Source organism: Phaethon aethereus, assembly GCF_964289735.1.
Source record: "Phaethon aethereus genome assembly, chromosome: 3".
In the NCBI taxonomy this organism is placed as follows: Eukaryota; Metazoa; Chordata; class Aves; order Phaethontiformes; family Phaethontidae; genus Phaethon; species Phaethon aethereus.
In genome coordinates, this window is record NC_138576.1 from 1,044,654 (window position 1) to 1,071,040 (window position 26,387).

Here is a 26,387-nt window from a genome sequence, read left to right on the forward strand (position 1 = left end):
ATACGGATATTCCTAATTAGTGTGCTTCAGTCAGTGAATCTGCAAATCTTGTTCACCACTCTCCTCCGTCACTGTGGGGAGGGCTGCAGTCTCTGCTTTGCTCTCAGCATCTACAGTCCTGAATTTCCACAATAGCTCTGTCAGTCTCACACCTCAGGAAATCCTCTCAGGAGGATCAGGAGGGACTTGCTTCTCTCCAAGCCGAAACACGTCCCGGGACAGGTTTAGTTCTGCCTGGCTCTGAAAGGCCAGAGATTAGCCACACAGGGAGACAGTGGAAGCAGGAGTGGAGCGGTGTGGCCCCAGCAATGAGGGTCAGCAAGAGAAAGAGGGACTGGGTGCCTGCAAAAGGGGTGAGGCTCGTAGGACCGAACACCTCTGCTCCTGTTGGGGGTCTCACTTCAAGGACCTTAGATCCATCCCCAGTGCATACACAAAACGGGCTGATTTCTCCCAAAGCCCCATGAAAAGGATGAACACAACCACGCTCACTTACGGACAGCTTGATGATCTTGTCGAACATGACATCTGGGGGCACGTGGAAATCGAAGACGAAGTACTGAAAGGGAAAGAGCAGTCGTGAGGGCAGGAGAGCCGGGGCGGGCTCCTTTTGGCTCGAAAGGCAGTGGTACGGTGCCCGCTGCAGCTGGGGAGGCTGTGGCTGCCTGGAGGAGCATCCTGGAGCACCCGCCACAGCAGGGATGGATCCGTGTGAGCCCCAACACTGCCAGCCTCTGCAGTCTGAGGAACTAGAAAGAAGCCCTAACTTCTTGGAAAGAATGAGAATAATTTGGCACAGATCAAGCGAGTACGCTTTTTACCATTTTGCAAAATACCAGAGGGCAAAGGTTTCATTTCTCCTGGTGGTTTGAGGTTTCATCTTATTCTGACAAGAGGTGACAGAAGAAAAAAAGAAAAAAACCCAAGTGACAAGAAATTACATTTGATTGACTAATAGTAATGTAGACCCTGAGGAGCCGGTAGCCATGAGCATCACCAGAGGACAGACCCACCTCATTGTAGTAAGGGCAACTGGTCGATTCCTTCATGGATGTGTATTTCTTTTCCTCTCCAACCTCCACGCAGACCACGGGGTCCATGTTGAGCCCAACCAGCTGCCGGGCCTCGATGATGGTGATGCTAACCTGCAGAGAGGGATTTGTGCACCTTCTCCTGAGAGCAGCACCAGATGCCGCTCGCTGCCTTAACCCCTGCCTCCCCACCTCTTGATTTTGAGTCATTTTCGGTGCAATGGTGGCAGCTCTGGGGTCTACTGGTCAAGCCAAAGACACTGGGTTGCTTGGACAAGCCTGAGTGAGCTGCAGCGTGGTGTGGGATGAGACCCTGGGCATCCCTGTTGCTTCTGCCTCGGAGCACGGCAAGGTGTAAAGCCAAATGGATTTAGCGAAGCTGTGGGAGTGGAGCTTGGCTGGCGAGACCCCAGCTGGCTGCACTTGCTTCCGCTAGAAAACGCAAAGGGGCGATCATTGCAGGACCCTTCCAATAGGAATATTCTATTCTAGTCTAGTCTACTCCACTCTCCATTATTTCTGGAGGATTCCCCACCATTTCATGGTTCAGCCTTCCTATATGCATGCATACACACATGGTGGTTTATTTAAATTAAGTGCTCGTCTGTGTGGTATATGAGAAATAAACTACTTTCAATAGAACGTAAGTAAATCATCCAGATGGAATGCTTGCATGTATTGATGACACAGAAGTTTGTCATTCACAATTCAATCCACCTTGTGACATTAAATTAATATTAGGTATTTAGATAGTCTCTAAATTCCTTCCTTGCAATTAAATTCATATTCCTGCTTGGACTATAGCTAAATTTCTTAATTTAACTAAAAAACATAAGATGCAATTTCATGTAGGTACCAAGTCTTTTCAATGCCCAGCAGCCATTTTCCTAGAGTCATCTCTTTAAAATCTATCACAAGTTGGTGGTAGGACAGGTAACCTCCAGGTTTCAAAGCATAGTGAATTTGGGTATCATTTAAAATTATTATTTTAAAATAACATGAGCTCTCAGTCCTGGCTCCCTTGAAGCCCAACAGATGAGTTAATTTATACATGCCTTCTCTAGCTGTCGTTAATTATTTTTGTAACTTGAACTCAGCTTTATCTTAAATCATATAATAATGGAAAATAGAAACCTATTAAAAATTAAACTATTATCTTTGTCATTTGGGGAAATTTCATTTTGGTAACATATTAAGAGGCTCGACTTTCAATCGGATTTCTTTAAAACAGGCTCAGATTCCAGTTTAAAAAAAAAAAAAAAAAAAAAAAACCCACCCAAAGTTGCGGGGATGCTGTGATAATTTAAGCTGAAATATTCTATTTTATTCTAGAGTGCTTCTAAGAGGCAGCTGGTAAAGGGTAGCTGAGCCCTCTGAGGAAGGGGCTGGGGATGACTTTGCTGGGCACCATCCTGCATTGACACTTCATTCTGCAATAAATCTCTGACAAAACCAGCTATTTGCATCGTTCCAAGATGTCCCCAGGAACGCGTTGCTGTGCTCAGAAGTGGGGACATAAAGCCAAATGGCTGCTGAATCAGCACGGCTTGGCAAAAATGAGAAGAGGAGCCACTTTATGAGTCACGCTGGCACCAACCAGTGAACGAAAAGGGAGCGGCAGGGACCATCTGAGCCTTGGGAAACTAAACGTGGCGTTCTTCTAGTCCAGACAAAGTGGCAGGAGCGGAGTGTTGCTCAACGGGAGAGCAGCAGCCACGTACCAGCCCATCTGAGGAAATCCAGTGAGCGACTTGCTGCCGGCCGGGGCTCACCAATCTTGAATACCAAACAGCGTACTGAAAGCTCTTGAGATGTGAGATAAATGTATTGGAGACAACCCGTTTCAATCACAGCTTAATTTGGGCTTTCTGGGCTTCACATGATGGAGAGCAAAACCAGTTAATTACTTAACCTGGAGTTTATTGCTCGAGCATTTAAATGCCAGCTCTTGGAAGGTTGTGCTTTGTGAGTGCAGTGTGTTGAAGCCCAGCATGAACTCATTCCCTGCAAAACGGTTGCCCCCTCCCCCCGGGTTGTGACCCCTGTGGTCTGAGGTTGGGGCACAACGTTGTCACCTACCTGGTAGTCCATTGGCCTCCCAGCACTCGGCTCCATTTTGATGTCAGGCTTGGACCTTTTGGAGGGGCAGAAGAAACCCTCAGTCAAACCACAGATGGACTCGCCACAAGCTGTGACGGAGCTTTTGCAGGGTCACCCCTCGAAGCTCCTGGCCCTTTTTGAATCTGAGGAACACAAACCCTGGGGGCTGCGAAACCCCACTGAACATTGGTGCTCTTCGTAGCAGGTCAAAAACCACCAGCCGCCTGGGGCAATGTGATTTCCTATGTACCCCATCGGAGGGAACGCGGGGTTGTGAGGTGTCTGCCAACGTGCCCTCACCTCCTGGCTTGCACAAGCCCACATCTGGCCCTCACCTCTTATTCGAGACGTTGGTGGTGACAGCCGTGACAGAGGCCAAGGAGATGGTGTCTGGCTCCAGTCCACATCCCTGTCTCATGGCTTTTCGGTCCAGGTCTTCTGCCTCCAAAACAGCGGGCTCATCTGCATAAAGGAGGCAAAAGAATGTCTCTTATTGTTTCCACCCAATGAATAATTAAAGGTGAAGAGAAAGGTAACCAATACGTCCTATCAACCTCACCTGATAATACAAAGAACAATGGTCACCAGGTCCGGTCACAGACAACCTGGTCTAAAAAGGGATTAAAAAAACAGGTAGTGCCTCCTGCGACACATTATTCCACCTGGGCAGCATGCCTGCATAGGGTTTTGTGAAGGCAAAACAAAACCAGAAAATGATAAACACACCAGACTTCAAGGGGTGAAAAAGCATTTGAGCAAGTGCTGGCAGCTCTAGCTACCAGAAAAGCAGCTGCAAAGATAACCAACTGTCTAGCTTTGGGGTAGAGAGGTCTGAAAAAATATGAGAAAGGGGTCATTTCCCAAGAAGAAAAATTGCTGCAGGGAGGGTCAAGACCCCAGATCCCACTGGCACTGAGACACAGCTGTGTTGTCCACCCACGTGCGTTTCTATCAGAAGAAGTTGAGATACCGCCTTTTCTGCGCACCGTGTGCGTGCCATGCCTGCCCTCCTGCCTTTGCTTCGGTCAAGAAACGACCACAAATCAGCAGTGATTTTCTTCCGCTGGACCAAAACCATCCGCTGTTGGAGGACTGGTCTGCTTTGGTGGCACAGCTGTATGAATCCACTGGCACAGTACAGATGCTACTCCCGGGAAACAGGTTCCCTGTGTCTTTACTGATCTAGGCAAGCTTGCTCCAGGAGATGGGCATGCTCCAGGAGACCAGAAATCAGGTTTTTCACTGTAGTCTGGCCCGTTTTTGTGAGATAACATGGGCTTCAGCTGAAGTGAGGGAGATCGAGGCTGGCTGTTAGGAAAAGCTCTCCGTCAGGGCGGAGAGACGCACTGCTGCGTGTTGGGTGGGGAAAGGGTGTCCTCAACTCAACTGCGAGCTTTTGAGATTGATCCAGAACCGTACCAGCCAGGAAGGACCTAAGCAGGTTCAAACCTGCCGTGTGCGGGTGGGCAGACAGACTCGCACCCTCCCAGCTTGGTTTTCGGTGATGCAGTGGGTCTGTTTGGCCTGAGCAGGACCAGCAGTCTGCGTGGGAGGAAAGCAGACCATGACACAGGAGGGATGCTGGCTTGGCCAACAGGTGGAGGGTGCTGTGCTACTCCATCCCATCGCCAACTGGCCAACCCAAGGGTAGGAGTCACAACTGAGACAGCACTGAGGCTGAGCGAGGAGGTTGGTGTTAAGAGAGCAGAGCCCTGGTGAGGTGTGTGAAAGCCAGAGGTACCTGGGGAAGGTGGAAGAAGGAGCCCCATGGCTGTGCAGCACTGACCACACCACACTATAGCAGCTGTGTTGCAACTGTTCCCCACAACACACACCCTGCTCCTGCCTTTGCATCCCAGCTGCTTTCCCCATGGTCTTGCATGAAGCTTTAACCATGAGATGAGTACCCGGGCACTGGGCAGAGAGGGAGGCCCCGGGTTTCGCTGCCATGCCTTGCCGCAGGCTGCCAGTACCTCTACCTACGCTGGTGTCCCAGGCCAAATTCCCCTTTTCCTGTCCTCAAACCTGGCTGAAAAACCGGTGGAGACTTTCCCAAAAACACTATCTAAAGCAATGCTTTGTCCTCGCCTGCAAACACACGTTCCTCCATTTCTTTGCCCTGGGAACACAATCCTTTGATCTGAATGGAAACAACAATGAATTTCCGATCGCTGACCCTCCTGCGCATCTCCAGAAAGGCGTCCGATGTCAGCAGCCCTCCCTCTCGCTGTGCTGCTGCTGCACCGTGCACCCAGCAAGGTGCCAGAGCTAACTTCTGTTTGCATTCGCAAATCATCCCTGAAAATAAGCTGGAAGCTGCCCGCGTGGCTCCCGGGCTTTGCCACAGTGGCAGAAGGTGGGTGTTGCCTGGCCAAGCCTTCAGCAGGAGCCTCTCTCCATCAGTTCCTGCTTCCCATTGGAACCCCTCTCTCCAGCTCTCCTCCCAAGCACCCAACGCTGCCTCATCTAATCCCCGAGTTTCCGACTGTGCCTGACGGAGCCACTGCGGGGACAGACTGTTCAGCAGGGCCTGTAGCCACAGGACAAGGGGTGACGGTTTTAAACTAAAAGAGGGGAGATTCAGACTGGATCCAAGGAAGACATTTTTGACAAGGAGGGTGGTGAAGCCCTGGCCCAGGTTGCCCAGAGAGGTGGTGGATGCCCCATCCCTGGAAACAGCCCAGGTCAGGCTGGACGGGGCTCTGAGCAACCTGCTCTGGGTGAAGATGTCCCTGCTCACTGCAGGGGTGGGACGAGATGGCCTCTGACGGCCCCTTCCCACCCAAACCCTGCTGTGGGTCTGTGGGGTTTCTCAGGTGCTTTCCTGGGATGTGGAGGAGAGCCAAAAAGCAGCACTGGAGCAGGGAACAACCTCCTCCCAGGAACAACATACCTTGTTTCCGATGGTCATCCTTCGACGGACGTGTCTTGCCAAGCTTCATGGCTGAAAAAACTCCTTTCCCGGCTCTAGAAGAAGAGAGGAAGGAGAAAAAAAAATCAATTACTGTGTTTTTAGTGTTGTTTTCTGTGACTTGAGGGTGGGAACAGGAGGAGCCTTTCACAGCTCAAAAGCAAGAGAGAAAATAGCAGCTGCAGGACTGAGCAGGGCTGCTGCAAACATGCCACAGGGCAGAGTCGAGATCGCAGCTGAACACACCGCCTTTGAGGCCTGGGTCTCGTTTTTTCCTCAGGGAATGCTCCAACTTGGGACAAAACACGAGGCGTTGGCAGCCAAGAAACTCTTCCCCCCGACCCATGCCTCCCGTCTCTGCTGCCGGCCCCCGCTCTGAAGAGACTTCTCATCCCTCCCGACCCGTTTGTGCAATTTACCTAAAACCGTCACATAAAAATTAAAAGATCCAACCGCTTCCTCCACCACCTTGCTGTGAAAAATCAGTAACCTCTTTGGCCGGATCAGCAGCAAACCTGTGCAGGTCCTAAGGTTTCTCAGCAGCCCATTGCAGCGACGTGATTTTTCTCCTTCCAGCGCGGTCAACGCCAGCACCGGGTCGGTCTTGGCTGCCTGGCTGCAGTCTAGGCTGGGGTCAAAGTCACTCCAGTTTGGGCTGGACTGGCTGATAAAAATAATGGTTTGCAAATGGCTGGCCAGTTGCTTTCTAAAAATATCCATCGTTTCAAGGCAAGTTTAAGAAGGAAAACTTCTTGCTTCCAGAATGCTTCCGTGGGGCTAGGGCTGGTACTCCAGCCCAGAAATCAGCCAGTGCAGCCGCAAATACACAGCAAATACACACAAATACAGCACTCGGCAAATAACAGGGCTTCTGCGCTGCAAACCGGATCGCTCTCGACCGCAAACAGGCAGAGATTGTTAAAGACAATTAAAGCCTTGGAGAGATTCCTGGGAAAGCGTTCCCTGTTATTTGGGGGTAAGTCCATGCTGTTGCAAAGAGGTGGGAGGTTCTCAGTCACCCTGGTGAGAGTTATGGAGTCTGGATGTGATGTGGATTTTGAGCCTGAAAATTCAGCGGAAAAACCTCAGTAGAAAAAAAAAAACAAACCCCTTCATCGTATCTGCAAAACTGAAACCAGCAAGAAGCACAAGTCAGGCCGTGTGATAACCCTGTTCTAGTATTAGAGAGCAAACAGCTGGAGAGAGACTTGAAGGCAATGGCCTGTGACTGTCCCAAAAGCAGAAGGTGGTAAAGGTGAAAGGGAATTTTTTTAATTGGAAAATTCCATTACCTAGAAGTGTTGCTCTTGTCCATCAAACCTGCAAAGTTTTTGCAACGTTTTTGGGCCAGCTTGGAAGCAAGGGGGAACCTCACCTCCAGCCTGGACCTCACCTCCAGCCTGGACCTCACCTCCAAGCTGGCTGCCAAGGCAGGGGAGCCAGGGCTCAGCACCAGCCCTGGATGCAGCAGGATTGGGACGTGATGCCCATGAGCCAGGTGACAGCAGCAAAGCTGCAGAACCCCCCGGTCTCTGCTTTGGTCACATCTGGCTGGGGCCAGAGGGTGAAGGTCCACCCTTTTTTTGAAAAATAAAGCAGTCCTGGCGTTGCAGCCAGCCTGATGCGCTTGTTGTCTTAAATAACAGCTGGAAGTTTGCAGGAGCCAGAGCAAACGAGAAGAAAATCAAGGAGAATAGGAGGATAACGTATTCACCAAGGGAGGGGGAATTCGATCGGAGCAGAAGGCTAGCGTAAGAAACAGGAGCTATTTCCAGCTGAGGTTTAAGTGGGACTAAAGCAATGCTCGGCCCTCAAGGCAGTCGCTGGCTTTATTTTAATTCACGGGATCCTCAGCAAAAGGGCAGTTTCTCAATGGATAGACGGAGGAAAGACGAGGAGTTGGTTTCCATATCTGAAATCCTGCCAGGGAACATCTGCCCCAAGGTGCTGCGGGGGAATTAACACTTTTAAGCTATTTGCAAATTCATTTTTTTACGAGCAAACGCTGTAACCGCTCAGGCTGTCAGACCGCTCTCCACCACCGAGTGTCGGGAATCCAGCAGACACACAGCCCCGCCGCACGACAGCACACCTCCGGGGTCGGTTACATTACATTCCCTTCTTTCCGATTAATTTCTTTAAAACGGAGAGGAAAAAAAAGCCCCACCAGCCCCAGAGCTGCCACGCAGGCAGTTTGCTCACGGATGGTTAGTGATGAAATCACCGTATCTCGTCCCGGGAATTTCTGCGGTTTCTTGGGAAGCGAAACAAAGCAGAAGAGCAACTGGTGACGGAGCCAGTAGGACTCTGCAGGGAAGACACTGGCAGTGCTGGTCCTCTACCAGGACCCAAAATGACGATAATCCTTGCACGGGCACGGAGGATGCGCTGGGTCCTGGCTAGCGCAGCATCCGAGGCCCCCACCAGTGAAACGATGAAGCGGGGTTTGGGCCGTGTGGAACAAGACTGGGATGAAGCACCCGGTCCAAGGAGCATGACCTGAGGCCCATCCCAGCAGCACCGGCCCAACCCAGCTCCTTCCAGAGGGGTGCACGTGAGAGACGGTGTCACCCCCTCCCCTTCGGGAGTGATGACGCCTGCGCTGCCAGCTTAGCCCCAGTAAATGTCCTGGGGACATCGGCTGCAGGAGCCTCTCTTGGGTCCCCAGAACCAGTTTTACTCCAGAAGGGGTCCCAGAAATGCGAAACAGCCTGACAGCCTCTAGCACATCCATGAGATGAGCCTCAGCTCTAGCTAGTCTGGAGAGCAGAGTCCAGAGGGCACAAGGTCCCTCGGTGGCACAAAACTTCAGGTGCTGTCCCCACGCCCGCATCCCGGCCACATCTCCCTCCTGCTCTTCGCAACCCTGGTTACAACATCTGGCACTGCCTCCTTCCTTCACCAGTGCCCTTACTGGTATCATCACAGCGGACTGGAGCCCCAGGGAGGTAAATATCTAGGAAACAATGGAGTTTGGAGGTCACTGAGAAAATTAAAAAAAAAAAAAAAAAGAAAAAGGTGGATTTTGGCAGCATGCTTTGTGTGGGAGGAGGAGAAGGGAGGAAGCAAGTGAAGGATGAGGAAGGAGCCGTCCCGGATGCTTTGGAGGCAGATGTCCAGCCGCTCACCCTCATCCCCCAGCCCCTTCCCAAGCCCCATCTGCCACCTCTTCCAAGCCAGGTGAGCACTGCCACATCCCACACACCTCCCCCTTCCCACCCCTCGGGGGTACTACCTTCACCAGGACGTGGCTCCCCGGGAGGAGATGCTGGAAGAGCTCAGCTGAGACAGGAGAGTGGCCAGCGGCACGTCTAGGGCAGAGTGGCCATCCCGATGCCGAGGGCCGAGCCGTGCCCCACGTGCAGGTCAGGACGGCGCAGGGATGGGGACCCCAGCCAAGCCCCTCTCCAGGCACAGCAGGGTCTTTGCAGCATTAAACAAAGGTCGTGCCAACCCCTCCGCTGCTCCTGCCGCGCATCCGACGGCGCGGGTGGGAAGCTGGTGCTGGCGGAGAGCTGACACCGTCGCCGCGTGAATATTACATGAGGACCCGCGAACCTGAGATGCCGACACGGGCTGCGTGGTGGCACCGAGACCCCCCCCCCCAGCTTTGCCAAAGCCCGGGTTTAGCCTGGTTTCCTAAAGAACTGAGATGCAGGAGGGGCGGCTGCCTGCTCCCCTCCGAAACAGCGCAAGCTGCTGGCCCATTGCAACCCAGTGTGGCAGCAGGGTCAAGACTGGGTTCCTGCGAGTTTGGGGATGTAGGACCGAACAGCTTGACCCTGTTCCCAAGTAGGGACAAGCTTCCGAGCAAGCTTAAACCTGTATTAGCCACCAGAGTATCCACTCAGCCTCCCACAGCACTCGCCCCTTGGATTTTCTTCTGTCTAGTATGGGATTGGGCAGATGAATTATCTTCAGCTGCGGGCAAAGCATGCATCCTCCATTTAGTTTGCTGCTCCCAGAAACGCTTGGCTTTGTCTTTCAGGGTCTCACCCGTGGGGGTCTCCAGGAGAGGACCATGGAGGGACAGATTTTGAGACGTGGGCAGGGAGGTGGAAGCAATCTCTCTCCTGGCCGGCTTCTAGTTAAAGATACGGTTGCAGATTACTGGTTAATTATTCATGGATAAAAAGGACATTTTAATCATTGCTTTTTACTGGGGAGCTGGGAGCAGGGAACAGGGTTTCCACAGCTCATTTCTTTCCAGGAATTATGCCCGTCAGGTGGGTGCTGCTTCCACCACCCCTGTGCTAACAAGGCTTCCATTTCTCCCGCCGGCACTGGGGACAGACCCCACTGCCAGCCCCGCGGGGTCATCCTGCGCACACTACCCTCGAGCCCAGGGAAGACCCCAACCCTCAGACCCCTTCCCTGCCCAGCCGAACTGGGGAGGGGAGCCAGCAAGGACCAGGTTGCTTGGTGCGGGGAGATCTCTTCCCACCTTTTCTTGAGTCTGCCCTCTCCTTGGCTGCTTGAAGACATTTTTCTCCTTTCCCCACCTCATCTCTGCCTCCTCGCTTTACACCGTTAATTGGGAGGGTCCATCAGTAAGATATGGCCATAAACTCGTCCTTAAACTGCAGTGCAATAAATATGAGCCCAAAGAGACCTCGCTGATCGGGGAGTGCCCTGCGGTGGCTGCAGGGACTGTCCACTGGACAGCAGAAGAGCCTGCACTCACAGGAGACTCGAGTTTAAATTTCAGCAGATCTGCTAAGCCGGAGAGCTGGAGGATGCTGCTGCTGGGAGAGAGCTCAGACACAGCCTGGTCTGGTATCAGTGCAAGCGCTGGGGACAAAAGGAAGGCGGGAGCTGAAGAAATTTGTCCAACTGGATGATGTAGCCACCTGACCTGTGGGCACAGGAGCTGTAAAGCTGGTGCTAAGTCCCATTTGCCCAGTCTTATGCTGATGACCTGCACCCAGACCCTCTCCTGCTCTGAGCCCTGGCCAGGCTGTCCATGCCCAAGCTGGGAAACTCTACCCCCAGCCAGGACCCATCCAAACTTGATGGGAGCCAGCCTTCTCTCAAGACCTCTCAGTTGCTTTCCAGTGCTGCCAGGAACCGCTCCAAGCCTGCCTTTTACATTTGGCTTTTGCTGTAGATAAATATTCCCTGCAGGCTCGGAAGCCTCAGGCCACATATCCAAGAGACCCAAGCTCCTCCAGGGCTGACAGGCTCAGCTTTAGAGGAAGGGAGAACACAGCATCTACCACAGCATGAGCTGGGAAAGCTGGAAACAAGGAGGAGGAGAAGGAGCAGGGAGAGCAAACCTACTTGTGCTCCTTTGTCTTCTCTTTGCCTTTGCTGGAGCCGGTGGCCATGCATCAGGGGAAAAAAAGGCAAAAAAAGCTTCAGTGCACTTCAAGGGCTTCAATCAGACCACAGAACCAGAAGAGGTTGCTCGTTCCTTTGCAGCTTCCCTGCTCCTCACAGTGCTCCAAGGCTGCAGTCATGGGCAACCTTCCTGGTCAGGGCTGACCCCAAACAGCCCTGTCCTGCCTACCTCCACAGTTCGGGTGGGTAACACCTCTGCAAGACCCTCTGCTAGGTTAGAGGGGCTTCGGGGAACCACAGCTCCTGGCACCAGGAGGTGATGGGCATTTGCTGGGTGCACGTATAGGGCCAGTAAAGCAGCTACGGCTGTACGTGCACAGATTTGGGATGTTGCTGGGGCAGGAGACAAGGCTTCTCCTCTTTGGTAGAGGGGAGCGGTCTTCCTTTTCCGCCCACAAAGGTCTATTCATATCCTCCCTCCAGAGAGAGTTCAGCTAGAGGAGATGGGCTGACCTGGGGGTTCTCCTGCCCTGATACCATGCGGGAAACACCGACTCCTCGCCTCCCTGTTTTGCTTTGCAGACTCCTGCCCTGCCTCTGCTTTCTGGCTTTTCAAACTTATTTCTTTCTCCCACAGTTCCTAAATTTCTCTGTTTGGGTCCTGCTTCCCTGTTTTCCTCCCCTGCCACTCTTTCTTTCCCTGGCTAATCTCCCCTCATTATGCATCAGCAAAAGAGGGAGAGGAAAGCAATTAACCAGCTCTAGAAAGTAATTAGGAGGGCTGTTGTTTAATTACAGCTTGTTACTCCACTTTATGGTGATGTCTGTGCTGGGGATATGGGGTAGGAGGATGGCTTCAGAGCATGGATCTGTGCATGGAGCTGCTGGAAAACCACCCAGAAAAAAAACCTTTTTGTTTGAGGTGTTGCTGGATGGGATTTTGGAGAGGTGAAGTCCAGAAGACCAGCTCCAGCACCAGACCGGGGACGGGACCCAGTGCTGGGTGGGAGTCTGGGCAGAGCAGGGCCCTCCCATACAGCCCAGCATGGGCAGGGATCAGCTTAGAGCCTGGACTGGAAAACAGCCAAGGAAACCCATCCAGAAGCTGCTTCTGAACCAAGGAGTCCTGCTCTCTCCCTGCACCGACACTTGCTCTGGGAGCAAACCCGCAGCGATTATTCCCTTGCCAGCAATCAGCAATGCTGGCAGCTCAGCTGGTTCATCTGCACTGTAAAAGCTGCCCCAGCGCCAGGAGAGGATTTAAATCACTCCGTGCTTTCTCCGGCAGCTCGTGGATGTGGTCCCAGCTCTCTGCAAAGCCTGGGTGAACGAGCCGATTGCACAACGTGCTCCTTGCAGGGGGGTTGACTCTTCATTTAAGACATTACTCTTTCTCTCTCCCCTCCTTTATCCCTTGCCCCTTCCACTCCAACCCTCCCTGCAAAAAGTGCCTCTCTGACTCCAGACAGCCACAGTTTGGGCACAGATTTCCCATTAGCGGCACCACCAGAGAATTCTCACTTTATGCCTTCAAGCAATTTGGTCTTGAGGACTCTCACTAGCCCAGATGAACTTGTGGTCCTGCCCTGTGGCTGTTTCAGGGGGACACAATAACGCTGCTGCCCAGGGCTAGAGGCTGGAGCTGGAAAGTGAGCCTGAGTAGAAGCAGGGTATGGGGGGAGTCAGGGTACCTGAATGGTAGCACGAGGTGTCTTTTCTCTTTCCCCTTAGCCTTAACTCTGCAATCACAAAGAGCAATTCGTTCAGACGTGATTCGTCCTGCTGCAGTGACAAAGACCCTTGCCCGTCTTCTCCCCTCAAAACCCCCAGCAGCAACATGCACCAAGCAAACAACTAAACCCAATTCACAAGCATGCCGGAGGGAGATGCTGCTGCAACAGGACTTCCTAACCCACTGGCGTCCAGGCAACTGGGTAGAGGTAGTGACAGTACTGGTGGTACTGGAATGAGGAGGGCGGAGAGAGAGTGCATGAACAAGGTAGAACAACGGACAGAAAAAGATGTATATAAATCACGTGTCACTGATTTATATACATAACACCACTGGGATGGCTAGTGTTATGTATAGATGGATGGGCAGATAGTATCACAATTGGATGGATGGATGGATGGATGGATGGATGGATGGATGGATGGATGGATGGATGGATGGTGAGAATTGCAGTGATGGATGGAGAGAAATGCAATGAGATGGATGGATGCATAGGATTATATTGAGATGGACTGATGGACAGATGGACAGATTGGCGAATGGTAATAACTGCATTGGGATGAATGGATGGATGGGTGGATAGCTAGGCAGACAGACAAATATCATCCTCAAGGGTCCTTTGGAAGGGCCCTGAGTAGACAAAAACCTGTCCTTGCTGGGCACAGGGGAGAATAGACCAAATACACAGAAGCCCTGCTCTTTGGGGAGGAGGGGATGAGGTGAATTCAAGAAAGCTCTACCCCTCATTAAGAAGAGGGAAGGAAGCAGTTAGGACCTTTCCCTGGATCCAAATGCCATGCAGGGATTGGGATGCCAACACGTATGTCACATGCATGCCCACAGCATGCCCAAAGGGCCAGAGCAAAGCAGGTTACCATGCCCAGTACCTGGGATCTTCAGGGTCTTCACTGTTTGGAAGAGACACAGCCAGGAGGATGAACATGAGGAAGAAACAAACCCACCCCAAAAGATACACCCCTCCGCGGCCCATGGGAGCCAGCCAGGACAGGGCAAGGGGCTAATGGCTGCCACCACCCCCTGGGAGGAACCTCCTGGGCTGATGCTGATGCTGAGGAGGTTCATTCAGTGCAATTCACACTAAGAGGGCAAGGTCCCACTCTGGCCTTGGCCGGCACTGTGTGGTGAGGTACTGAGGAGACATTGTCCCACAGTTCTTTGCAACCACCCAGGTCCTGCTTGCCAGTGGCAAGACAGCACTCTTCTGCAGTTCTCCTCTGCATCCTCTCCACCTGCCTCCAAATACTGAGCAACAGCATTGAAGAACAGACTTAGAGGGATGGCTTTGGGCTAGGATCATTACCCTGGACTTGCCCATGCCAGATAAATTTATTTATACAGATGTATTATTATTCATGGTGCCTTTGGGAGTCCACTAGCCCTACAGATGGGGTGATCATCATCATATTTTGTGGGATTTGGCTGTAAAGGGACCACAGGACCTGCCTTTCCTTTGCAGTGCCACCCGGGGGAGGTTTGCAGGTGCAGTTGGGTCCCACAGAAAGCTCCTGGAGCTCAGGGCTCATGTGCTATCATACAGCTCTTCCTCCCTTGCAGGCTTCAGCTCCAGCTTCAAGCACTCACATCTGCTGCCCTGCACTTGCAGAGACCCAGTGCTGTGATGCTGGTGCACGAACCATTGGCTTCACCCAGGTCTGGACCACATATCCTGCTCTCCCGGCTTAAGATTTGGGAATTAGTTTGAATTAAAGAAGATTTGGAGCTTGAACCAGATTGGCCTGTATCCCAAATCCTGGGCATATTTATGCCTGGACAGTCACGTATTTGTGGGATGTGGAGTGACTGGAATGGGCTGGGATGAGAGCAACCCCCCACCAAAAACCCAAGATCCCACCAGTCACAACATTTGGGTACCTTGCTACTGACTTGTATCCATCGTTAAACTTAATCCTGGGCGAGGCACCGAAGAGAGAGAGAGAAAAAATAATACCAGTGTCAGGCTTCTTGAAGCAGCCCACCAGCAGCAAGGGAAACATGGACCTGGTGAGTGCATGGACATCCCTTCCAAGGAGGGGTGGTGGTGTGTCCAAGCCACAGTTCTCTTGCCACAGGGTGCTCCAAGACAGCTGATGGGTGGTAACTTCAGCTGTGTGCACCCAGCCAAGGGTGCTCTGCTCACACTGTCCCCAGGAAAAACCCATCTGGTGACAGGATCCACATTTCTGACACAGGGCACAAGAGCCATCACCACCTCGGCAGCTGGCATCATCCATTGGTCCTGCTAGATCTGGAAGATCTCCTACACTGGAAGAGTTTGGGGTCAGTCTAGATCACGGGTGCTAACAGCTTCCAGTAAGCATCTCAAGCTGCTGGAGGCTCTGCCTTGGGACGTAAAGCAGCACCCAGTCCATTGCTTTGAACACCTTTTCCTAACCCTTTTCCTGCTCTTCAGGGTCCTTGCGATGCATTTTTTTCCTAGCTATTTAGTGGTATATTGGAAGGGCTGCAAAAAGGATGGGGGAAACTTGACAGGGACTGATAGCCTTCAGGAGATCATTTCACTTTTCTTTGCGCAGGATGAAAAGGACCTTGGACTTGCCTGGTTATGCTGGTGGAGGCAATGGTCCGGTGTGTGACATCCCTAAGATGTGTGCCCAAATGCCACGCTTGAGTTACCAGTTTTGGACCCTCCTTATCTACCTGGACAGGGAGGTTATGAACAGTCCACACTGGTCTTCCATGACAGCCAAGGAGACACACAGGTCCTGCATGGGTAACCATCCCTTGGGAGATTCCTCTTTCCTTTGGCCATAGGGGCAACCTAGGAAGACGGGGATCATAGCAAGAGCCTTGCTGAGCTTCCTAGGGCCATGCAGGATGGTGCTGGGATGCACCTCACTGCACTACCTAATTTCTACCTCTCTATAGACACAGCAGCTCTGGAAAGCCGCCGTGAGCAGAAATAGTGCCAAGAAAATGTGTTTGCACCATAGACTCAGCTCAGGCTGACCAGCAAAGTGCCCAGACCTGACAGAAGGAGGGGGTCCTACCTCTCCCAGCCTCCTGTCATGGGTATTTTCATCACCAAGTTCAACTCCAGTGCTTGGCAATGATCCCAGCTTTGGAGCAAGTGACCCACGGGGCTAATTAGTGGCAGGCGGAGAGCTGAACCCAGACAGACATGTCTTGGATCCACTGTGCACGCACAAGAAAAGACACGATCAATAATTCATCATGACCAGATTGCTTTCAGCTGCAGACCTCTGTCCTGCCCATGAATATTTCAAGGTCAACAGCTATCAGGTGATGCTTGCTGGGATCTCAGTTTCGAGGTGGTCAGGAGCCGTGACGTGCACAGCCCTATTCCACCCAAATTTTGGCAGCCAATGCAGTCTCCACTCTCCCTGAACCACCTCTGGAAGTGCCCATCTCTCTTTACTGGCCACAGAGGGAATCTAAGGATACATCTACACTGGTAAATAAATGGAGCAAGGCTCATTCAGTGACCGTGGCGCAGCTTGTGTCTGTACAGGTAAAGTCCCTTCTCTCCACAGACTGCATCCAGGCTACCTGTTGGGGGTGGTCCCTGGTCTATCATGTCATAGTCCCTGTGCTATAAACCATCCCAGACACGTACAGAGCCAAAGCCATGCCGGGGACCATGCTAATGACCTAACAGACGGGAAGGTCTGGCTCGCCTCATCATATGGATGCTGCGTAGGGCAAGCGGGCTCCTAGCCTGTGAGCCCTGGCAAAGCACGTAAATCTGGACTTAACAGATCTGGGCCTCCGAGTTTTGTCATTTAAGCCTGGATTTAAGGAAGCGCTCTCTGGAGAGCAAGACTCTGAATGTGTCTCAGCACTGCAGAGGCAGGATTTCAGGGCCACGGTCGCAGCAGGGCTGGTCCAGGTCTTTACCTAGTGTGCTGCTCTTCTTCTGTGTTGTCTCCAAGGCTAGGGCATTTACAGAGAGAGAGGGAAAAAACCCATTGTAATATGAAGACAGAGGGCTCTTCCATTGTTTCAGCATTTTAAAAACCAGGATGATTTGCTTCAGTACAGGAAGAACTTCGGAACATACCAACACAGCAAACCACTCCATGCATGTCTGAAAACCCACAACCACCTTGCACCGGGCTGATCCTCCCTCTGCCACCCACGCCGTTCCCGGCTGCGCCTGCAGCTCCCTCCCCAGCAGAAACATGAGGCCAATATAATACAAAGAATTATCACAACTTGCAAATTCAGGCCTCGTCCTGCAAACACCTGCGCAGTACTCTCAAGGGGATATGGCACCAGCCTAAGGGCTCTGAGAATCACAGAATCATTAAGGTTGGAAAAGACCTCTAAGATCATCAAGTCCAACCGTCAACCCAACACCCCCATGCCCACTAAACCATACCCCGAATTGCCACGTCTACACGTATTTTGAACACCTCCGGGGACGGTGACTCCACCACCTCCCTGGGCAGCCTGTGCCAATGCTTGACCACTATCTCCGTAAAGAAGTTTTTCCTAATATCCAACCTAAACCTTCCCTGGCACAACTTCAGGCCATTTACTATCATTAGTAACGAAGCTGTGATGGTTTTAGCAGCACTGGTCCATGACGTTTCTGCTTCCAGCTCTGTTGGAGCTGCTTCCCCGCAGAGCAGACCCTGCAGGTGCTGCGAAATGGGGTAGAGCTCCTGCACGTCATGATCTGGGCTTGGAAAGCTGTGGGATTGCTCTCAGACAGTCTCTTCAAGCGAAGCACGGGCGTCCTGTCTACATGAATGACGAAAGTCTCACGCTTAGCATCAAGGAGAGATGTCAGCATCTGCAAGACTGCAGACACGTGAGGGTAAACACACACACAGACACCCTGCAAAGGAGGGAGAGGTGATGAGGATGCCTTGTGTCAGAGCAAGGGATCACCCAGGATCCAGCAGTGGCCAAGGAGAATGCCCTAATAGGTATGCAAAATTAAAAATAAAAGGGAAAAAAAGTCTTTTTGTCCCAAGTCCTTGTGTTCCCGGCTGCTCTGCATGCTTCACAACATCCTTCTTTCTAAATTGGAGAGGTATGGATTTGATGGGTGGACTGTTGAGTGGATGAGGAATTGGTTGGATGGTTGCATCCAGAGGGTAGTGGTCAATAAGTTTGCAGGGACCAGGTTGCTCCTGAGGGGCAGGAGCCAGAGCCCAACATGGTGTGCATGCAGTTAAGGCTGTTTCTCCCCAGGCCATGTTGCTTTAGCACACTTCGATGTGTGAGACCATCTCGCTGGAGGCTTTTTCAGCTGAGGTGCTAATGGCTTTCCTTCTCCTCACTTGTACCACCTGCCTTCTCCCTGTCTTGTCTCCAGCAGGCTGACAGCTTGCCTAGCCACCCAAAACCCACGTGCAAAACCCAGAAGCAGCCCACGTGGGAAAAGACAAGCCATCAGAACTGGTCAGCAGAGAATTACTGTTGGGTTTCAGCTTTGGTAGGGCTTTGATCTGCTGGAAGCACCAAAGACTGGTCACCTGTGTGGTGGAAACCTGGTGCAGAGACATTCACGTGGCTCTGCAGGAACTGGATCAAATGCATCATGCAGATGCATCCATTTTTAAAAAGGGCAGCAAGGAGGATCCTGGGAACTACCAACCCGTCAGCCTCACCTCTGTGCCTGGGAAGATCATGGAGCAGATCCTCCTAAGATCTATGCTAAGGCACATGGAGAACAGGGACGTGATTTGAGACAGCGAGCATGGGTTCACCAAAGGCAAGCCCTGCCTGACCAACCTAGTGGCCTTCTACAATGGAGTGACCACATCAGTGGACAACGGAAGAGCTACTGACGTCATCTGTCTGGAATTCTGTAAGGCCTTTGATACAGTGCCCCACAACATCCTTCTCTCTAATTTGGAGAGAGGTGCAATTGATGAGTGGACTGTTGGGTGGATTGAGGGATTGGTTGGATGGTCACATCCAGAGGGTGGTGGTCAATGGCTCAATGGACGGAGGTCGGTGATGAGTGGTGTCCCTCAGGTGTCCGTACTGGGACCAGTACTCTTTAATATCTTCATCAGTGACACAGACAGTGGGATTGGGTGGACCCTCAGCAAGTTTGCAAGTGACACCAAGCTGAGTGGTGCGGTTGACACGCCTGAGGGATGGGATGCCATCCAGAGGGACCTGGACAAGCTCGAGGAATGGGCCTGTGTGAACCTCATGAGGTGCAACAAGGCCAAGTGCAGGGTCCTGCCCCTGGGTCAGGACAACCCCTGGTATCAGCACAGGCTGGGGATGAAGGGATGGAGAGCAGCCCCATGGAGAAGGACCTGGGGGTCCTGGTGGGTGAAAAGCTGGACAGGAGCCGGCAATGTGTGCTCGCAGCCCAGAAGGCCAACCGTGTCCTTTTTTAAAACCGTCACCCCTTGTCCTGTCACTACAGGCTCTGCTAAAAAGTCTGTCCCCATCTTTCTCCTCAGCCCCCTTTAAGTATTGAAAAGACAGCTTTAAGTTTTGAAGGTCCAGGTCTTATCTCCTGCCCTGCTATGCAGACAGAACCCCTGGCCCCAGCTAGGCCAAAGGTACCATGGAATGGAATGGAATGGAATGGAATGGAATGGAATGGAATGGAATGGAATGGAATAGCATAGCATAGCATAGCATAGCATAGCATAGTATAGGATATTATTTTTTAGTTAGAAGGGACCTACAAGGATCATCTGGCCCAGCTGCCTGACCACTTCAGGGCTGACCAAAAGTCGAAGCGTGTTATCAAGGGCATTGTCTAAATGCCTCTTAAACAGGGACAGGCTTGGGGCATCGACCACCTCTCCAGGAAGCCTGTTCCAGGGTTTGACCACCCTCTGGGTAAAGAAAAGCTGCCTGATGTCCAGTCTGAACCTCCTCTGGTGCAATTCTGAACCACTCCCACACATCCTATCCCATGCGTGATAGGACATATGGGAATGGTTCAGCACCATGGAATAACTCAGCACCTCCCTCGCCACGTCCCCTCCTCAGGAAGCTGGAGAGAGCAGAGGTATAGATGAGCCCATTAACCCACCTCCTCCTCTCAAGGTCAAATGGAGAGCACCAGGGGTCCTTGCTCCTGGCTGCCAAATAACTAGAGCTGTCAAAATAACTGGAGCTATCAGAAAAAAATGGATCTGGCCTTGCTGTACCTGGGGAGGATGCTCCAGCCACGATGGCCCACAGGACCCATCGGTTCCCCACACCACTCCTTTGGTCCATGGAGTGTCAGGAGCGCAGGAGCTCTCTCTGGAGCTCATATGAAGAAGTGTTGCAAAGAGATCTCAGCACCCTGCAGGACCTGGCTAGTTAAGAGTCTTGCTAATTTTTGTAACAGACCTAACATTCAAGTATAATAGAAACAAGAGAATAATGGCGTGTCTTTAATAAATACACAGGCTTACAGTTCCAGTTAGTGGAATAATAAAAGCAGTTCTTGCAATGCCTTAATTTGCCAACTTGGACTGTCTGCAGGCACTTCTGAGATGGGAATTGTCTCACTAACCTCAAACCATTTAAATTTTAGGTGGAGAGTAAACCTCTCATCTAGGATCTCCCACATTCACCAGTGAAGCAAAGGCAGAGTGGGTGGGGGACCTTCCACGTGCCTCGAGCTTGGGTCTGGGGTGAGATGAACAGCCTGTGAAGATGCCTCACTGCTCTCCGTTTAATGTTCATGGAGCCTGGGAAGGTAGCTTAGAAAAGACATTGGATATTCGGATGGCAAAAAGGAAAAGCTGTTCCAGGGGGTGGAAAAAATACTACAGAGGCAGAGTTGGACTACGCTGATACCAACTGGTTCACAGTCTTGGCAAGGTTGAAGGCCAAAAATGATGCTGTCCCTGCCTGATAGCACCATGTGTGCAACCAGAGGATGAGCCCAGGCTCCCAAGGGACCCATCAGCAAGCAAGGGTCAAGCCATGAGGAAGCATGGCTGTGTTTTAAGACAAATATTTCCAGTGAGGCAGCAGCCTCCAACAAACTGCTTCCTGCAGGTCTATTGACTGCAGCCTCATTTCTCGGGGTGCTATTTGTCTCTGCCTGAATCAATAGCGGGGAGCCGGGGAGGTGCTCCAGGCCCTTGGGTGCTCTTCCTTGTCGTGGAGGTGAAATAGCAGAAAGAGCTTTGCATCTGCGCTTCCTTGCCAGGAATCCTGCTGGGACTTTACAGGGAGCAAATGGCCATCCCTGAAGGATTTGGTCCTACTGCTGAGAGCAGGGTGGCCCCGGTGCAGCACGCACCGGGGCAGGGCTTTCGGGTCTTGCTTTGCTAAGGGAGATAAAGCACAGTCTGGCAAAGGGAAGGCAAATCTGGCATCCCTTGCTCACTGCTGCGTAACAGCTCGGCACCGTAACGCCCCAAACATCCCCGCCAGCCTTCCCTCGTGTGCTGGTTACCTCCTTGGGCAGCCCCTGGACGCGAGGACCTCCCCACCTCTAAGCCAGCGGAGGGAGGTGACCCTGGCTAATAACCTGCAGGCAGGTATGAGCTTCTGTGCAAAACTGCTAAGTCTGAGTCCAGGCAGGAGTTCAGCAAGTTTCAGCCTATGGGTCAAGAGCAAAGGTGGTGCAAGGTTTGGAGCCAGCTTGGCGGTCAGTGAGAGGTCCCGCTGTGAGCTGGAAGTGATCCAGTTTCGACAAACAAATAAACAGAAGCCCAGAGTGGTTATTTATTTATGGCTTGACTTTTTTTTTGCCGGGTGGATCCGTGCCGTGACCTGGCCGTCGGCTTGGCCAAGCGAACAGAGGTGTTGGCCGCAGAGGGGTGGTGGGAGCCACGAGGGGTGCTGGCAGCAGAGGGACCTCGCTCGACCTCTCTGCTCCGCAGCAGCCGGCCACAGTGATGCTCCGGGGGCTGTTCCTCAATCCCAGCCCAGCGGGGCCGAGGGATTTGGCGCCGGTTTGTCCGAAACCGCAAGCTGTGACTGCAGTTACGGTTTTTCTGCCCTTTACTGTCGCGGAGCCCAACCCTCACCGGTGCTTCCATTTGGACCATTTGTTTACCCCGTACGAACTTGTGCCTCCCCTGTCTCATTCCTTCTCTCGAGATTTTGCCCAGAAAAGAAGAGAATTCACCTTGTGCAAACGTCTTGTATGAACTGAAGTCGCTGCTCTGGGCACCGAGGAGTTACAAGAGCAAATACGGTGCTTCCCTCCAAGGCGTACGTCTTCTCCCGACAGCGCAGGGACTGAGCCTGGCTGCAAATAACTTTGATATAATCCCTGCTGCCGGCACAGGTTTCCAACACGCGTCTCGCCAGCATCGCTGGCACCTCTATGAGGCTGCAAGCGAAGGGCTGAGAAGCGCTTGGCGAGCCCAGCACTATTTATATATTCCTCGTTGCTGCTGCTGCTTTTCCCATTTCAAGGTCTGTTTGTTTCCCCCCTTCTGCATCCTCTCAGGAAAGGGAATCGGCTGAATAACAAAATAATGTCCCTAATGAGGCAGGGGAGGAGGTAAACAGCTTTGTGATGGAGATGACACTGACAGAAAGCCTGTGGAAATCTAGGGAGATCTTCCCGCTGCCTTCATTTGGATTCAAAGCCCCTCTGGGGGATGCAGAAAATGGAAACAGACTGTGAAGACACACAGAACTACAGACAAAGGGGCTGCCAAGAAGATTTTAAGTCCAACTTTTTCCCAAGGGGGATCAGCTTTTCCCAAACCCTTCCTCAGATGTGCATCCAGCTTGTACGTAAGCACCTCCATGGATGGGAGCTGAACTCCCTCCCTGTCAGACCTGGGGTTCTTCTCCCCTTATTCCTACAGTGTATCTCACTGCTGCCTTGCAGGAATTTGATTTTTCATAGAATCACAGAATCACGGCAGGGTTTGGGTGGGAAGGGGCCATTAGAGGCCATCTCGTCCCACCCCCGCAGTGAGCAGGGACATCTTCACCCAGAGCAGGTTGCTCAGAGCCCCGTCCAGCCTGACCTGGGCTGTTTCCAGGGATGGGGCATCCACCACCTCTCTGGACAACCTGGGCCAGGGCTTCACCAGCCTCCTTGCCAAAAATTTCTTCCTTCCACCTAGTCTGAATCTCCCCTCTTTTAGTTTTAAACCGTCACCCCTTGTCCTGTGGCTACAGGCCCTGCTGAACAGTCTGTCCCCATCTTTCTCCTCAGCCCCTCCAAGCCCTGGCAGCTGCACTAAGGTCTCCCCGGAGCCTTCTCTGCTCCAGGCTGAGCCCCCCCAGCTCTCCCAGCCTGTCCTCCCAGCAGAGCTGTTCCAGCCCTCGGAGCATCGCTGGGGCCTCCTCTGGCCCCGCTCCAGCAGGTCCGTGTCTCTCCTGTGCCGAGGGCTCCAGAGCTGGACGCAGCCCTGCAGGGGGGTCTCCCCAGAGCAGGGCAGAGGGGCAGAATCCCCTCCCTCGCCCTGCTGGCCACGCGGCTTTGGGGCCAGCCCGGGACACGGGTGGCTTCTGGGCTGCGAGCGCACGTTGCTGGCTCCTGTCCAGCTTTTCACTCACCGGGACCCCCAAGTGCTTCTCCATGGAGCTGCTCTCCATCCCTTCACCCCCAGCCTGTGCTGATACCGGGGGCTGCCCCGATCCAGGGGCAGGACCCTGCACTTGGCCTTGTGGAACCTCAGGAGGTTCACATGGGCCCATTCCTCGAGCTTGTCCAGGTCCCTCTGCATTTTTGGCACTCCTGTGCCAAAATGATGAGCAGCTCATCCTGAATCTGACCTAAACCTCAAAGGCAAAGTGGGAGCTGGACTTTGCTTTGAACTTCGCTTCCTTGTTTTGGCCAGGTACAAAGGCCTCCCCTCCCCTGGCACAGCAGGGCTGCCCGTCTCAGTCCCTACACCGAGCAGCGGTACCCATGGGAAGCTGAAGGCATTGCACAGCAATGCCCCAGCCTACGCATGGAGTGATGGCTCTCACATCTGGGCTTGTCCCAAGCGCCATTTGAGCTTTTGGGGGACTCCCAGGCATCCAGAAGCCTTGTCAGAGCACTTCGACTGTCTGTCTCTCCATCTCTGGTCACCCAGACATCCCAGATGCATCTACAGCTTGGGGCATGTGCAGGAACAGACATGCTTCTGGCGTGTCCTGCTTACTGGGCATATGCTACAGCCACGTACCTCTATGCTATGAAATTAAAAGTTCAATGTCACAGTCCCTGCCTTTGAAGCCAAACTGCCTGACATGCATCGCACCCATGCTAATGTTTCCCATACGAAGAAAGGGTTTGGATGGGCAATCCCTAATCTGCCCTTTGGGACTGGGCAATGGCTGTTGTACCTCCTGACCCTGCCTGGGGATCGTTTGGGTCAGTGCTAGGTAGCCAAAACCTTCTCAAAGACTGTCCTAATAATTTATTGATGTTATGGGTGCTTCAGGTGCTTGGCCACGCACTGTCGAATTAATGAGACTTGACAGAGGTGTTTATCCATACAGCTGTGGCCATAAATTCCCATGACAGAGCATCAATGTCTTCATGCTAGTGAGCCTTGAGGCACTTGGTGACAGGCTGCATGGGGAGCTGCTACAAGAAATAAGCTCCCCAGAAGAGCCGTGTGTAGGAACAACCACCCTCCCAGCCCCTCTGCCATCACTGCACCCACCAAGTACACTGGTCCCCCCAAAATGTACCCTCCTTTGGCTGAGCTGCTCTTGGAGGCATCAGCTTGGCCCCTGGGTTTTACCTGAACTCCTCTTTGTTGCAGCTCCTCCCCAAACCCTTCCTGGCACATGATGGGGAGCAACTCACAGCACCGCACTCCAAAATAAGCCACTGCAAACAGAAATCAGATGTTCATGCACATTACACGGAGCTCTTTCCCATGCACTGGACATGGTTGGTATCTGGTTCTGGGGACAACTGTGCCTGATGTGTGGTGGGACCCGGAGAAGGAAGGGAGCCTCAGAGGTGAGGCGGTACTGCAGTTGCAGCTTCACCCCAAGGCCCTTTCTCCATCCTGGATCCCAGCACGCCTCCTGAGCATCCTTTCCAAGGATGCTCTTCCAGCTGCTCCCCACCAGCTCTCCTACAGCCAAGAAATGGGAATCCAGGGCAATGTTTGTGGGACATCCACACGGACAAAGCAGGAGCAACACAACACTGCAAACCCCACTGCCACCAGCACAAGTGGGTGCTGACTGGCTCCCTACCTCGTGTTGAGGGATCCCTGGCTAAGGGTGTCCCCCTCTCCCAGAAGTTCATCTTCACTGTGGTAATACATCTCGTCCTCTTCCATCCTGGAGGGTGGCGACATGGAAGACATCAGCCCTTTCCCTGGTATTCGGAACATGGTGACATGAATGACCATGGCCCGTGGGGTTGGCAGAGGTGAGTGCAGGGCAGCAGAACACAGCCAAGCCTGCCAGCCCCCTGCGCTCAAAACGACCTGCTGTGGGACAAGACTCCAAACCGGAGGGCACGGGGAAGCTCCTGGGGACGAAAGCAGCAGGCGAAACCAGTTTTAGTGCAACTGCCCACGTGCAACTTGAGCTTGGGATGGTGGGACTAGCACGCCTTGCTTTTTTGGCGTGTCTGCTAAGGGGTGCTCCTCTCCCTCCTCCGTGAAGACAGTTGTGTATCGGCTTGCTTACAGCGCAGGATTGCAGTGCCTGCTCCCGGGAGCCAGGTCCCTTCCGACGGGAAGGAGCTACGACGGTTCTCCCGGCAGCGCTGGGGCTGATGGGCCACCTGCGGCACCCGGCCGCGCTCAGCGTGAGCCCCGCGTACAAGGGGGGTTTTTTTAAAAAGCGTTGTGGATCTGAAGGAGAAGCCGAAGCCAAACACCAAGGGACTTCCACCAAACCGTGACCGCCCCGAACCACTCTCTCAGCTGCTAAGAGCTGCTGGCCCGTGGGGGAAAACACAGGGCGAGGGTCGGTGCCACGGTACCATTTGCAGACGCACAGCGGTATTTAACCTCCCCGTGGCCCTACTGCCTGTCTACAAACTGTTGCATTTATTTCAGCTCTCCATCAGGGAGGCTTTTTCACCAACCGCGTGCAAACCAGCCTCAAAAAGCCCGTCTGCTCCGCACCGCCTGCGCGCGGCCGGCACGGCTCAGCAGCCCTTGGCCACCACGCGGCCCCGGGTGGGATCTGTCAGGCGAAATGTGGCTGTCCGCAACCTCCAGCTGAGCCGGACATCTTAGACCTGTTTCCAGTCCCTGCAGGACCCCGTCCAGAGCCTCGATTCACCCGACCGCCCGCCGCGGGCGATGCGTCAGCCGCTAATTACGTCGCTGGTGAGAGCAAAGTCACGCTGATGTCACGCTGCCCGCGCCTCCGACGTCCGGACGGTGCAGGCAGGACGCCGATTTCCCAACACGGGGAGCTGACGGGCAGACCGGAGCCCATCCCGCAAGCCGGGCTGCGTCGGGTACGC

At 53.0% G+C, this 26,387-nt stretch overlaps 1 protein-coding gene across 4 annotated transcripts in view; it reads right to left on the bottom strand.

Moving 5' to 3' along the window:
- The window catches only part of OTOF (otoferlin), a gene marked incomplete at its 3' end in the record, with an annotated part of 107,602 nt that overhangs the window by 39,131 nt on the left and 42,084 nt on the right, over nt 1-26,387 (bottom strand). Inside the window, exons 6-16 of one of the 4 annotated variants that reach the window (XM_081997529.1) lie at nt 25,157-25,243; nt 16,952-16,987; nt 14,948-14,983; nt 13,942-13,962; nt 13,014-13,061; nt 11,323-11,352; nt 6,025-6,098; nt 3,467-3,593; nt 3,111-3,165; nt 1,014-1,145; nt 497-559 (exon numbers count right to left, since the gene is read on the bottom strand). In XM_081997529.1, the coding sequence (XP_081853655.1) occupies nt 497-559; nt 1,014-1,145; nt 3,111-3,165; nt 3,467-3,593; nt 6,025-6,098; nt 11,323-11,352; nt 13,014-13,061; nt 13,942-13,962; nt 14,948-14,983; nt 16,952-16,987; nt 25,157-25,243 (709 nt within the window). The remainder of the gene's footprint in view (nt 1-496; nt 560-1,013; nt 1,146-3,110; nt 3,166-3,466; nt 3,594-6,024; nt 6,099-11,322; nt 11,353-13,013; nt 13,062-13,941; nt 13,963-14,947; nt 14,984-16,951; nt 16,988-25,156; nt 25,244-26,387) is intronic. The other 3 variants (XM_081997530.1, XM_081997531.1, XM_081997532.1) reach the window with 3 other exon arrangements.